This window comes from Salminus brasiliensis, chromosome 16 (genome assembly GCF_030463535.1).
Source record: "Salminus brasiliensis chromosome 16, fSalBra1.hap2, whole genome shotgun sequence".
Lineage (NCBI taxonomy): Eukaryota > Metazoa > Chordata > Actinopteri > Characiformes > Bryconidae > Salminus > Salminus brasiliensis.
The window spans coordinates 21551425-21566241 of record NC_132893.1 but is presented as its reverse complement, the minus strand read 5'-3'; the positions used below and the strand labels follow the sequence as shown (position 1 = coordinate 21566241).

At 43.0% G+C, this 14817-nt stretch overlaps 1 protein-coding gene across 1 annotated transcript in view; it reads right to left on the bottom strand.

The window, feature by feature from the left end:
• Window positions 1–14817, bottom strand: part of cblb (Cbl proto-oncogene B, E3 ubiquitin protein ligase) — a 105089-nt gene that overhangs the window by 15706 nt on the left and 74566 nt on the right. The window contains exons 8-13 of the mRNA XM_072658248.1: window positions 14495–14582; window positions 13248–13379; window positions 8800–9000; window positions 6432–6617; window positions 5376–5714; window positions 1447–1544 (exon numbers count right to left, since the gene is read on the bottom strand). Of these exons, the coding sequence (XP_072514349.1) occupies window positions 1447–1544; window positions 5376–5714; window positions 6432–6617; window positions 8800–9000; window positions 13248–13379; window positions 14495–14582 (1044 nt within the window). The remainder of the gene's footprint in view (window positions 1–1446; window positions 1545–5375; window positions 5715–6431; window positions 6618–8799; window positions 9001–13247; window positions 13380–14494; window positions 14583–14817) is intronic.

Sequence of the window (14817 nt, the reverse complement as noted above, 5' to 3'; positions counted from 1 at the left end):
GAGTTGACCCTTCTTTTGTTAGAGTAACTGTCTCTACTGTCCAGGGAAGGCTTTCTACTAGATTTCAGGAGCACTGCTGTGAGGATTTGACTACATTCAGCGGCAAGAGAATTAGAGAGGTCAGAATATTGGGTCAGCAACACCCCAACTCATCCCTAACTCTTTCCAAAAGTATTGGATGGAGCACGACCATTCCAGAGAACATAGTTGCACTGCTCAACGGCTCAATGCTGGGGGGCTTTATACCCCTTTAGCTAACCCCTGGCTTCAGGCACGGTTCATGTTTATCTGCTTCAGAGAGTCATATCCTACTGGCAGTACTTCTCTACAGGGACTAACACAAGCTGTGGTGTGTGCATTTGTACATCTGTGCCTGCCTTAGAAACTGAAGTAGGTGCATGCATTTATTAGAAGGGGTCCACAAACAGCTCTGTGTTTACTTCTGAAGGTGGACACAACCTTGCTTGAGGTTCACGGTTTGTCACTTTCATGTATGGAACTCTCGTTATTCAACTAAACTCTTGTAAATACAGTTATCCACTCTAGGGTCCCTTAAAAAAAGAGTGTTGCTGCATGTGAACAAAACAATATATATGTTCATGTGCATAATAGTATTCTGCCAGAGCAACTTTCAGATTGAAAACCTGCTATTTATGCATTTGCAATCGAAATATCTTCATCCTTTTTGGGAAAAAGGTATGTTCTCAGAGCAAGCAGGCTTGCTGGAGAACAATAAATCTGCCATGGAACAAATGAATGCATAACAGATGCAATAAGAAGGCGATGCTCCAGGCACCTGATCTGCACAAAACCACTTCCACATAGAAGATGCAAATCTGAAGGGTAAAGGCAGATAATCCCAAATAATTTATGAGCAAATAAGATATGGTTGGTGCAGTACTCAAGGAGCCATATTCTAACTTTTGGCATTTACTTTTGGTGTTTTTGTACCAAACACAGCCATTATTCATTTTTACATGACCAGTCTGCAACCTTTCTTTATCTTCTATAATGAAAAGCAACAGGCTTTTTGTGCCATAGTTTGCAGTATGTGAATTGTGTGTGTTTTGACTGGTGTTCCTCCTTTTAAAACACACAAAGGGGTGGAGCTAAACTGTGACTGACATTGCAAAAACAAAAAAATGTAAAATGTGCACTGTTTGCTTATTTTCCACAAATTGATCAATTTCTTATAAATAAGAAAAGACCATTTCCAAGATACAGGCCCTTCAAACTTGAGTGGAACATGGCACCAAACAACAGAGAATAGAGTGAAAAGAGAGAGAGAAAGAGTGAGATGAGACAAGAAAGATGATGAATTGGTTAAGATGATAAAGAGGAAGCTGTGGCATGAAAGCCACAGCAGGGCCAGTATACACACTGTAGTGTGTGTGTGTGTGTGTGTGTGTGTGTGTGTGCGAGCTTACACTGCCACAGGACACTCACCTCTGGTTGCTGTTGCTGGTAAGGGCCGGTGGGGGAGGGGAATGGCGCAGAGGAGGTACATCATATTCATCTGAGAGCAAGAGGCCATTGGAGAGAGGCTAAAAAAGACAAGAGTACAGAGTTATGCTAAAGAATGAACATTTTGAACAATTATTGTGTATTGTGACAAACAGCTGGGGAAAACACCAGGAGGAGCAGTTGGTCAAGAGGAGCAGATGCCTCTTGTTCATCATGTTGATCTGTACTATGTGCTTCTAAAGTCAAAACCTCTGCTGGAATTATGATCTAACTGGACAACCCAGTCGATAGGGAGCACAAATTAAATTAAATTTAATTAGTTTAATTTTGCATCATATGGTATTATATATATATATATATATATATGATTGAATTAAAATTGTTGAAAAATTAACCAGTAATCTTACGGAAAGTCCAGATCAGTGTGTGTGTGTGTGTGTGTGTGTGTGTGTGTGTGTGTGTGTGTGTGTATATATATATATACACACACACACACACACACACACACACACACACATCTGGACTTTCCGTAAGATAATATTATTATATTATTAATGAGAAATTGTCAGTGTTATGGCTTAATTTTAGTTTTTTAAGTCGATTTTAATTAGTATGCAACCAGTTGACAGTAGTTGTCGGTATCCTTGCAACGCCAGGACATACTGCTGCCTTTGAAGTGCATCTCAAATGCGAATGCTACCTTCAAGGTACTGACTTCTGAGACAGCAAAGGCAGCAAGGCATCAAAGCAGCTGCCTTCCGTTTCGGACACAGCCTTGGTCTTTCAGACCGCAACTTGACCTCCACCATTCCTGTTAACTGCCATTTCCTAATGCGGCTTACTGAAGACGCTTTGCCATCTTCTTACAGTCTTCTCCTGCTTTGTGGCCATCAGTATATCATAATTCGCAGAGTGCTAGGCAGCTGTTTAGAGGACCCCATGGCTGCTGATTATTGGGACAAGGTCTGAGGAGTCAAACCTGCATCAAATTCGCATCACCTGCTCTTTCCTAACGATGACTGAACAAGCCATAGCCCTAACAAGCTAATTAAGGTCTGACACTTTTGTAAAAGTGATGAGAGCTTATATCTCTTGGGATGCCCAAACTTTTGCCTGATGATCCGTTTTTAACTCTTGTTAATTGTACAAATCAAAATAAACTGGAGCGCGCGCACACACACACACACACACACACAATCTGATATGCTGAAATCAGATGCTTGCGTTCCTGCAGTGACTTTTAATGAGGGTCCCGCGACAGTTCTGCCTTCAAATGTCACACAGGCACACACACACACACACACACACACACACACACACACACACACACACACACACACACACACACACACACACGTACTGCTCACAAAGCATGTGGCTTTTTCTCTCTCAATTTCCCCACCACACACACACACTTATACTTCCTCCCTCAGGACACAAGGAAGATGGGCACCAGAGCCCCTATTTAATACATAATCCCCAAATCCCACTGATCTGTGTGTGTGTGTGTGTGTGTGTTCGTTCCTTTTTGGTCTATTTAACCCACACGCACACACTAGAATATAACACATGGTGGGGCACTGAGGCCAAATTTGTCATCAAACAACTGTGTGTGTGTGTGTGTGTGTGTGTGTGTGTGTGTGTAGAAAAAGAGAGGAAAAAGGGGCAGGGTGATAATGTGTGTTTTAATTGCCCTCACATAAAGACAGTCTTTGCTCCGGTGCCAGCCTCTCCTTTGACACACACATACACACACTCACACACTTGGAAAAACACACCACACAGAGCCAAAACTCACAGCTCGCAGGAGCGCGAATGCCGTCACTGTTGCTTAGTAACAGATATGAGAAAAGTGAGTATTGTCCGCTAGAAATAGAACTGCAGACCTAAAGGTACAAATGCTTCTTTTTTGCTGTGCAACGTCCAGTCAGTCGGTCATTTTAAGGGATACTCTTATCTGATGTTCTGGAGGGCTTATCTAAAGGACACATTCCTGAGAGCTTTAAGGGTGTGTGTACAGTCCCAACCACTTCCTGTGTGAGCGTGTGCACTAGGGTGCATGATTTATAGGCAGCCTATACTTCATTCACTGTGCAGTTCACTGGGGATTTGAATTATTAGTATTGGGGCCAATATTCTGCAAATATGTTCAGCTTATAACTGTCCTATTTTTTGCTCTCATAAGCACTTTTATGCAGAGCAGCATTTCCTCTAGATTTCCTTTTTCCCAGGGTTGGGTGGAAGACCCTTTCTAGCTAACAATGCTGTTGTGTTATGTAGCATCAACAAATGCTGGAATAGTTTTTAGAATAGAATTAAAAATAACATTACGTTTTACATTCTTTAGACACTGTGTGCATGAATTGCAATTAAGAGTTCATTTTATAGCCAGCAGTAGCTGAGTCAGCAGTAACGGATTCCGAAACTCACGGTTCGGATCAAATTATGGGTTTGCTCTATGGACCCTGTCATTTTTCAGATCAGCAAAAATGAAGATAAAGGACAGAAATATAAGACAGATATTTTAGCTTTCAGTTTAAAAGTATTTCGTGTTATTGCTATGTCTGTATCATTATTTTGACACAGTCTGTGTGTTCATTTGTATGAGGGACTTTTATTTTGACAGATGGTTTGTTTGTATTTGTGACTTTAATTTTGACACAGACAGACAGTGACTTTCTTACACATGGTCGGTTTGTTTGTTCGTATTTGTGACTTTTATATTAGTAACTGCAGTTCTGCATCCAGATTGAGGAAAGGAAGTACTGTAGAAAGTGACAGCAGCAGTTAAACTGTAGTGCACACTGTTATGGTAAAACTTTGGCGATTATTCTGCAGTTCACGCGTGTCCTGATCCGTAGAGGGTAATCTGTACAAATTGTGGATCATATGTGATCCATTACAACACTAGTCAGTAGAGTTAATTAATTAACTATCCAAAGAAGTAATGTAATGAGTAAATGCTCAAAACTTCCAGTCGCATATAGTCGCTGTACCTTGTTTCTACAATTCCAGACATGTTTAACCTGGTCATTATATAAAAATGGCAGTAGTTCTTTTTCTTGCATCAAAACTTGACTGAATGACTTAAAATGAAATCTTTTCACTTTAACTTACTTAATTGAAGTAGGAGCAACAATATATTTCTTGGAACAGTGTTAAAAGCTCCTTAAAGCATCTGCCCTGGAAAGGCTAGATGGATCTGCTTCTGATTACTAAGGCTCCAAGAATGCAATAAGAAACTGGATGTTTTTTAGCTAGTGAAGCTGTTTTTCTAAACACCATGCTTGAGTTTCACATCCATGATCAGATCTTCTGCCAAGCACTGATGGATCTCACTGCCATATTAATGGACAGTTTCCCAGGCTTGACTGAAAATTTCACTTTGGCCAAAAACAGAGGCATGGCATTGGAACACCGCTAGGAAAGTCTTATATTTTAAGGATCTCTACACTCTTCAGATGTTCTCTGCCCCTTTGTAACCATATTTATAATAGATATGTGTTTGAATGAAGAACCTTTAAAGGCCTAAAGAATCTTAACTTCCGTCCAGGTTCTTTAAAAAAACAGAAGCGGTTCTTCTATAGAAATCACCCAAAGAACCGTTTAAAGCACCTTTATTTTGAGTGTACCATTGAGAAACTTTGGAAAACCAGCTTTTATGGGCATCAGGTGTTTGGTTTCTCCTAGTCTTTCTGTCTTCAAGCCACGTAGACATCAACACTGACTATGAAAAGATAGTCCTGCTTAAACAGAACTTCTACCATGAGCTGTGAAGGTGCTCAGATTATTAACTTAGTAAAACAGCTGTACAAACATCAAATGAGTCTGGGGATCGTAATCTGGTGAGCTGCTTCTCCGCCTCGTTGACTATGATAACTGAATAGCAGCACATATCTAGTGGGTCTTACCTTACTGCAGTCTGTGTGTGTGTCAGGTCTGTAGCTGGATCGGTTGCCCCCAAATTCAATGTTGCAGCTGAGGGGTCTCCCGTTGATATGAGCAGGGGCGACATGGGCAAGTTTGGGTGAACGCTCCATTAGGGGGCTGCTGTCCTTCGGTGTCCAGGCCTCTGAGGGCAACACAGGGTCTCTGGGCAGCCCGGAAGAGGGTGTGGTTATCCAAGCTGCTCGGCCCTCTGGAGGGATGGGTGGAGGGCGTTCGGGAGGAGGGGGAGGAGGGGGATCTCTCTGTGGAGGTGGAGGGGCAGGGAGGGGCTTGTCCTGTTTCCTGGCCATCCCAGGTGAGGACTAATGCAAGAAGAGACACCAGCAGAATCAGAAACCTATTCTTATGGGAATCACTTGTAGAACAACAACTAGAGATTTGACAAATCGAGGCATCAGTATTGGCTACAATTAGTTCAATGAAGTTTCAATCTTTTTGTTAGGTTTTAAGCCAATGACAGGCATATGAGAAGGATTTGAGGGTGAACATACGTATTAGTTCTATGCTGAAAATGCTATCCAACACCACCCAGTGACTAAAGCGTGATGTATTTAATTTGGCTGTAGTTTAATATTGTGTTTGCTGTTGAAGGCTTTGCTTTGTTGGCTCAATAGACAGCTACAACTACCATGAAAACAGGTCAAGCAAAAATGGTGTCATTTAAAGAATAATTTTAGTTATTGTCTGTAATTAATCAATTAATAAAGTGCTTGTAACCGGTCATAAAAAACAGTGATATCAAAGTCTGTTCTAAGTGGAAAAAATGGAGATGATATACTTGAACTTGAAGAGTGTGCTGTGCAGTAGTTTCATCTACAGAGAACAGAAATACAAGCTAAAAATTCTGTAACCAAATGATGAGATCAGAATTGTCTCTAATAAAAGCCACATTCACAGTTAAGATCATGCCTTCAAATTAGACCCAGCACCATGTTTAGACTCAGAATTCAACAAAAAATCACAACACATGGTCTTATACACATTAAAAAGAGAACACACACACACACACACACACACACCTTTGGTGAGCCAGTGGGGCTGGCAGCAGGGGAACGAATTACGCCCTTCTGGATGAGGTCGAGGCGAGGTGGCACTGGCGGCAGGCTGAGGTGCTGAATACCTGCGTGGTCCCCTACGGCTTTCCTGCGCTGGCTTACAGGAGAAGAGGTGGGGGACATCACTGGAGAGTTCTGAAGCTCCATACCCTGAGGCAGAGAGAAATGGAGATAAAGTTTTACAACTCCTTATTAAAGCCTGACCGATATGATGACTTTGTGGGGTAAAAAGAGGGTAAAAATAGATATCTGATAATATTAGTAGATTGCTTAATCTACTTTTTAGATTTTGCCTTTATATTTGAAATGTCTTAGATATGACTTAGAAGCTAGCAAAATGGAACGTACATTCATTACCTATTGGATAGTTTGACCATGCCCAGTGGTGGTGCTAGATCTTTACTTAAGTGACAGCCTCAAGGGCAGAAAAATGGACCCTGAATTGTGAGATTGCAAGAGATTATGATCGTAGAACAATGTGCCTTAGGGCACATTTAATTGGGCAGAGGGAGTGATGTTGGCTCGGTATGGTCATAGCACCATGAATCAACGAAAGGTTTATGAGAAGACAGGAAGGTTTACAGCAGTAAGAACGGACTAAGGTAGTCGACGAAGGTCGATCTGGTTGCCCATCAGTATTGAATATACAGGAGGTGGATTGCCAGGGCGAATGCTATGATTAGAGAAGACCAATGGTTTACAGTGTCTCAGTCAGCAGCACGTTTGGATATCAACAATATGGCTCCACATTTGCAATAGTGCATGACGACTTGGGATTCATTACACTGAAAGGATTGCTGTGTAAAGGAAGTGGTGCTCACCTGGCTTCGGGAGCATGGATACAGAAGCTAGGCTCTTGCATTGGTCAGTATGTGGAAAAGTGACATCTGCAATTGCTAACGGTTAATTCTATTAAAGCCGTTAATTGTATTTTGCCTTTTTGTAACAGTGAGGACCGGCCTACCCGCTTTCTCTGCGCTTGTGATCTCTTCTCAATGAACTTCTCATTGGCTTTTATGGTTAATTTGTTCTCTTTATGTTCTTTAAGTTGCTTTTCTATGCTTTTCAAATTACTAACAAAACAGCATCGATATTGCTGATGAGAGCTCGATATCTCTGCAAAGTAGAAGAGAAAGGCTTTCTTTCTCCAATAAAAATGGCTGACATTCATGCTGGCGCAGAACAGAGTGTCTCCTTTGAAAGACGCTCGCTCTCGTCCACAGATCCGGCAGAGAGTCTGCTCACCGGTGTCGAGTGCCAGTGATAGAGCCGTTTGAAGTGAAGCAGGGAAAGGGGGGGGTGGGGGGTGGGGGGGGAAGCAGCAGAAGCAAAGAAGTTTGGACCTTTAGAGAACCCGTTGGATAATGCAGAAGCTGCCTATTAAGTTCTAAATGACAATGATTAAAAGTAGAAATACATAAATGTGTGGTGTCAGGCATAGAATAGAATGTGAGCTAAATACCAAGAAGTGAATGCATTTCACAGTTTCTAATATCAGAAGAATTTCTTCAGTGTCTAATATCGAAGTAAATATGACTAGGCTTCTGCGGTTAGTTGCCATCCATAACTAAAAAAGGTTAAATCTGTGTTCAGAAAAACAGCGGCATTGTTGCATTGGAACTTGCCAATGGGGAGGAGGCCACTGACTAGTGGTAAGAGAGGTGATCCAACAGCATGGGATCAAATCCCACAGCTGACTGGGTTGTGCTCTTGAGGAAGACACTGAACCCAGAGCTTGACGTTTCTCTGCTCCAATAAAATTATATAGTGAGGAATTTGGATCTATCTGAATCATTACTGCATATTTTTTAACAATGTATTACTGCCCCGTCATGATATCGACATGTCATTACCGTAACAGCCTATGATTTCTGTAAGGAACTTCTGTTTGGGGACAAAGACTGACAGGGGAGCACTTTAGAAGAGTTAAAAGTAAGCAAGTTAATGACATATTCCTCCTAACCATGAAGTAGATTTACTCAGCATCATTACTGTTTATACTGTTACGACAATATTTTCAATAACAACATCCAAAACAATATGGATGGATGAAGTGCCTCGTATACTAGCTGTAGAGTAGTGTTTGGAAATCCATGACAATGTATTTGTAATGGTAATGACAACTGGTGATGGCAATGACGGGTCATCATATCTGGTCATCCGTTTTACTGTCAGTATCTAACTGTTTCTTTAGTCAACACGGCCGAAAGACACCAGTAGAGAGCTCTAGAGGACTCCTGAAGACCTGAAGAGAACAAGACCACGGGAATGCCTACATTTGAAAAGCTACGAGGGAGGAATAAACAGCTCTGTGACTCACAGCCCTCTTTACCTTCCTGATGTTGGCCAGGCCGTTCATAACGAGCGAATCATCTCGGTCGTCATCGTCGTCCAGGTCCAGCATAGGCGAGTTGAACTGCTCCAGGAAGAAGCATTTGGCACCTTCGTTGCGCGGGTCAAAAGGGTCCACGATGATGCGTTCCGTGCCCTTAATCTCGCAGCGGCAGAACGGACATCCCTGGCCGTCTGACTCCTGCGGGGGAGAGGGAGGAATGTAACTAGTTAACACGAGAAACAACACGACATTCCGACGCAAGCAAAAACCTCCTGAAATAGCAGACAACTCTTTCACCAGACGTGAACACTAGCATGTACGCACACATGGACATCATCACAGACAAACACACGCACCTCTGCTGAGGGCCCATCTCGGCGGGTTTGGCCTGCTTATTTGCCTAAAGCTGTAAACAGTCCCCGCGCATGAGGAAGTGCTTTCCTTGCTAAATCGGAGGCGCAAGGAGGCGGCAAGAGCGGCAGTCAGCACCAGCTGGAGAACACATGCCTTCACTGAGGCCTGATCTGCAGGCTCTGGTACCACATAAGCCGCCTCTTCTCTTTTAAACGAGCACTTGCAGGCTGATTCAGGGACAGGGGCGCGCACACACACATGGACGCACACATTCTAAGAGGAAAACAGCTCCATCAACTTGCAGCCTTCCACCCCTGGTGACAGATTGCACATGGCATGAGGGAGGCCCAAAAAAAAAAAAGAACATCCATCTTTCATTTCCTCTACTTAAACTCACAGAATCAAAGAGTGTCAATATTTACAAGAACAAAAGATGATCTCGGACGCCATCTGGACGGGGACTTGCTGCGCGGCATCAAAGCGCCGTTTGAAAGCTAATACTAATTAGAGTTGCAGGCTTAGAGAATGAGAGCTCTCTATTACCGAGCCCCATTAAAGCTGTTCAAAACGAGGACCCCTTCAGAGACCGCTTCTGAGAACGGGTTCACTGTGCACACAATTTTATTTTTTTTGTGGGCTTGATGACTCTTTAACTTCAAGTGTGGACAATAGATTTGTGAGTGTGTATGTGTGTGTGTGTGTGTGTGTGTGTGTGTGTGTGTTGAATGCTTCAGGTGATTACCCCCCCCCCCTTCAAACTCACAAAAAAAAGCAATGAATATTAATGGGCCTGGCAGCTACATTCTGAGACAGTCCTCGTCTCAGGTTCTCCAACAGTAAAGTGATTTTAACAGGGACGAGGAGTTAAGAATGGAGAGTTTTCCCCACAGGGGGACTCCGAGGCTTTGTTCAGACAGGCAGCTCAAATCCGATTTTTATTTATTTATTTTTTAACTCATTTAATTTGAGCAGGAGAGATTTTCTTTTCTATGGTCTGAACTGCAAAATGTAACAGACAAGAAATTTAATTTGCCCATCAGATTTAATGCAGATTTAGTGGGCTTTCAAATCTGATTCAAATCAGACCTCTGGACATGAGACTTGGTTTGACCAGATCAGATTTCGGGTGCTGTTTATTGTCATCCAGTACACTGAACTGCTTGACCTTAGGATGTGACAAACAAATCAAATAACATAAATAAATAAAATGTTTTGTTTGCTCGACCCCAGTCTGGATCATTATTGTGGCAACGGATGTGGATCCAGGTAGATCCAGGTATCACTGGTTTCTTCACTAAAAGCAAGCAAATCAACAGATAATTAAATAATTTCATCATTCTTTTGGTGCCTATAATACTTGCATAATTAAACAAACCATCAAAAAAAAAAAAAAAAAAAAAAAAAAAAAAAAACACCACCACATATTTGGGTCAGTTTTAAATCATATTTAAACCCACACTATTTAACCTATTACTATGTATAAACTATATGGGCAAAAATATTGGGACACCTGCTCTTTCATCGTTTCTCACAAAATCATGAGCATAAAAAAATATCCTGCTTTTGTTGCAGTAGTACAGTAGAGTAACTGTCTCTACTGTCCAGTGAAGGCTTTCTACTAGATTTTGGCGCACTGCTGTGATCGCATTCAGCGACAAGAGCATTAATGAGGTCAGGATGTTAGATGATCACCACCCCACCTCAACCCTTTAGCCTGTATACCTCTTCATCCCACAGCTATTGTAGGGCAAAGGTAGCTAATGACAGTGTACTGCAGCCGCTTCCTCTGCAGCAATGGCAGTCACACGTACTCTCCGCAGTAAACCAGAAGCCCATGTGCGTCAAGAGCGATGACACCCACGCATCCAGGTTACTGTAGACCAGTAGCCTGCTTGCGTCAAGGGCGATGACATGTACACATATGGGCTGCTGAAGACTAGCTTCCCTGCTTGGCCAGTCACCTCTGAACTGATCTGTCAGAGGAAGCTGTTTACTGGAAAGCTGCACAGATGCTCCAGTGACACGGCAAAGTTATAGCCGTCTCTGGCCGCAACTAATGAGTCATTACGAAGGTGATTATAAACACACATACACATACGCATACATAAACACACATGTATGCAATCTTGGCAACCAAACCTGTAAATATTTCCCTTCCTTGCTGTGTTATCACGTCCAGCACAGTTATCAGAGAAGGTCAGCAGAAGGACAGGATGGACATATCGTCCTCGTTTGAAAGCTGTTAAGATGGAGCATTACTCTAGCAAACTGCACCAAGCTGCAATCTGCGAAGTCTCTCAGACGACGCTTAATATTCATCAAGCGATGATTAAAACACACTCTCCACCAGAGCCACTTAACAGAGAGCCAGGCGGCGCTGAAACGGCTCTGCATCAGAGCGCTGTGAGAGAACTTGTCTGCGCTTTCTGCCCGGGCACAGCTGTACAATAAAGCGTGCTATCTGCCGTCACGCATCCCTAAACGGCTTTCATTTCTGCTTTTGCAGTTCAGTGGAGCCTGACTCCAGAAAACAGACCGACCTCCTGATAAAGCTGCCCGTGAGCATCAAGGCAAACACCTACAGCTAGAACATATGAAACAGGTTCATTCAGAGCGAGTTCCAGAACTCTCCACGTCCCACACAACTGACCTGTCCATACTCCGCCCACAAATGCATTCTTTCTTGGGATGTTTCGATCCGATCTAGAGCATCAAGATTAAGGGGGATCCTGGAGATTTTTGATGGCTCGGGTATCAGCTATACCAATGAGCGCAATCCACTGTAGTATAGCTGCCATAATCAGACACTGCTGTTCTGTAGTAAAGCCGCCATAATCGGACATTGTGGCAATGCAGTAAGGTCACCATATTCAGATACTGTAGTACTGTAGTAAAGCCGCCATAATCGGACACCGTGGTAATGCAGTAAGGTCGCCATAATCAGATACTATAGTACTGTAGTAAAGCCACCATAATCGGACATTGTGATAATGCTGTAAGGTCGCCATAATCAGATACTATAGTACTGTAGTAAAGCCACCATAATCGGACACCGTGGTAATGAAGTAAGGTCGCCATAATCAGATACTGTAGTGCTGTTCTAAAGCCACCATAATCGGACACTGTGGTAATGCAGTAAGGTCGCCATTATCAGATACTGTAGTACTGTACTAAAGCCACCATAATCGGACACTGTGGTAATGCAGTAAGGTCCCCATTATCAGATACTGTAGTACTGTACTAAAGCCACCATAATCGGACATCGTGATAATGCTGTAAGGTCGCCATTATCAGATACTGTAGTACTGTACTAAAGCCACCATAATCAGACACTGCAGTACTATAGTAAAGAAGTCATAATCAGACACCGTAGTACTGGGAACACGGTCAAACTGAATCACAACCATATTAAACACTATAAAACTAACATTTAATAAAGTAGGTATATACAACCGTATGTTACATTACTCACATACTGTAGCATTAATTAATAACTTTGCAAAGTTGTGTGGCTGAATAACGTATGACAATCCAAAGGTCAGACTGGAATTGGCCGATACTCAACATTAAGGAACTGGGATCAAACAAGGGCACTAATGAACTTCCCTCAGGGCAACTGTTGTGATTTTCTACACAATGCTGCCTAAATCCTACTGATTCAAATGAAAAACTGCAACACGCCACATGATTTATCTTGCATCTGTGTGAAGGAGGACAATGTTCAAACAGATCAGACATAGTCATGTAACTGAGCTAATGTTGGCACTACGGCAAACCCATTGTTGTTTCCAACCTGCCAAGTTTCAATTAGCTACAGCGCCACAGTCCAGCTCAGTAGCGAAGCCTTTTAAACTGAAAACTGCAAAGCGTTATGTAATGACTCTGAACAAAGATCACTACAGCTTCTCATTAGGTTAAATGGGGGTTTCTGGCCAATATGCTGTGAGACTGGCCCAACCTCGCAACAGTTGTTACAAAAGAATTCATGTCTGGCTTGTATGCCTAAAGCAGGGGTCGAGCTCAGCTTGTGAAATGCCTCTTAGCCTCTTAGCTTATAGGAGGAATACGTGCGACAGTGGAGGTGGCTGTACCTGCCACGCTGTGAGACAGGAGGTGCACATGAGGTGGCCGCAAGGTTCAATCTTCACGTCCTTATCGTTCTCGGCGCATATTTTGCACAGCTGAAACGTAGAGCCCATTTCACAGTACAGCTCGTATTGCTCCTGCAGAGAGACAAAGAGAAAGAGGGGAGTTAAAACTGATAGTCTGGAGATAATTCATGCTTCAGGGTGGCTCTGGCTACTGGTTGTAGTCATGTGACATGGTTTTGTAAATGACCACAAAAGCAAAGTATTATCAAAAAAGCACAGTATTATTATTTGATCGGCCAGGACGTTTGATATCCGAAGTCCGTGGTTTTTGTTTCTTTAGTAACAGGAGATGCTAGGCTAATGTTGCTAACAAACACTGGAGGTAAAACTGTCACCAATGACATATCTCTAAATACCTGCCTAAACTGACAACCCTCTTAAAACATATCCAGATCGTTGTGTTATGACCACAAGGACAAAAGTATTGGGACACCTGCTCATTCATTGTTTCCTCCAAAAAAAAAGTAACTGTCTCTGCTGTCCAAGAGAAGGCTTTCTACTTGAGTTTGCAGCACTGCTGTGGGCATTTGATTGCATTTAGTGGCTAGAGCGTTAGTGAGGTCAGGATGTTGGATGATTACCATCCCACCTCGTCCTCAACTTCCCAACTCATCCCAAGGGTACTGGATGCAGCCCCATCATTCCAGAGAACACAGTTCCACTGCTTCACAGCATAATGCTGGGGGGCTTTATACCCCTCAAGCTCACACCTGGCACACCTAGACATGGTAACACCAGGTTCATGTTTATCTGGTCCAGAGAGTCCTAATCTATAGGAAGTACAGGGACTATCCGAGCTGTGTGTGTATGGGTGTATTTGCACATCTGTATCAGCAACTGGTGCATCTTAAAGCAGCTGAATGCATCCAGCGTTTGTTAGCAACGTTAGCCTAGCATCTCTCGCTTAAAATTGAGGAAGCACATCTCAGATATCAAACACGTCTTGGCTGACTGACTGCAGCCGGGGTAGATGATAAATCATGCCGTTTGATTTTTCACGACTCCTTTAACTTCTTTAAAGGGAAGATTGAAAAATGTCACCATTTCAAACAGCCAATCAGTGACAAAGTCAGCCAAGCAGGCACATGCATCTAGCATGTGCATGTGGTTATGCATGAACGCATGAGCAGACTCTCAAATGACGCCTGCGCACATATAAACAGACTTCCAATTAGTGCCCTCCCTACCTGTGTGACTTTGATGTGGTCGTGTGGAGTGGGCTCACACAGGCCGGTCAGGTCGGGGTTATAGCTGCGGCCATCGGGGAACAGGTAGCTACAGACAGATGAAACGGGAGAGAAAGAGAAAAGAAACACAGTCTGAGTTACAGTACACTACACAGTACACGGAGCAAAACTCCCCACCCCGCCCTCCTCTCCCTTACTGTTTTCTCAAAGCCCGGCCAGAGCCAGTGGAGTGGCAGAGCAGCGGTCACGCTGCATTAGCTGCAGTTATACAGCCACTCAGCCGGGGCAGGCAAGAAAATCACACAATCAGACACAGAGAAGCA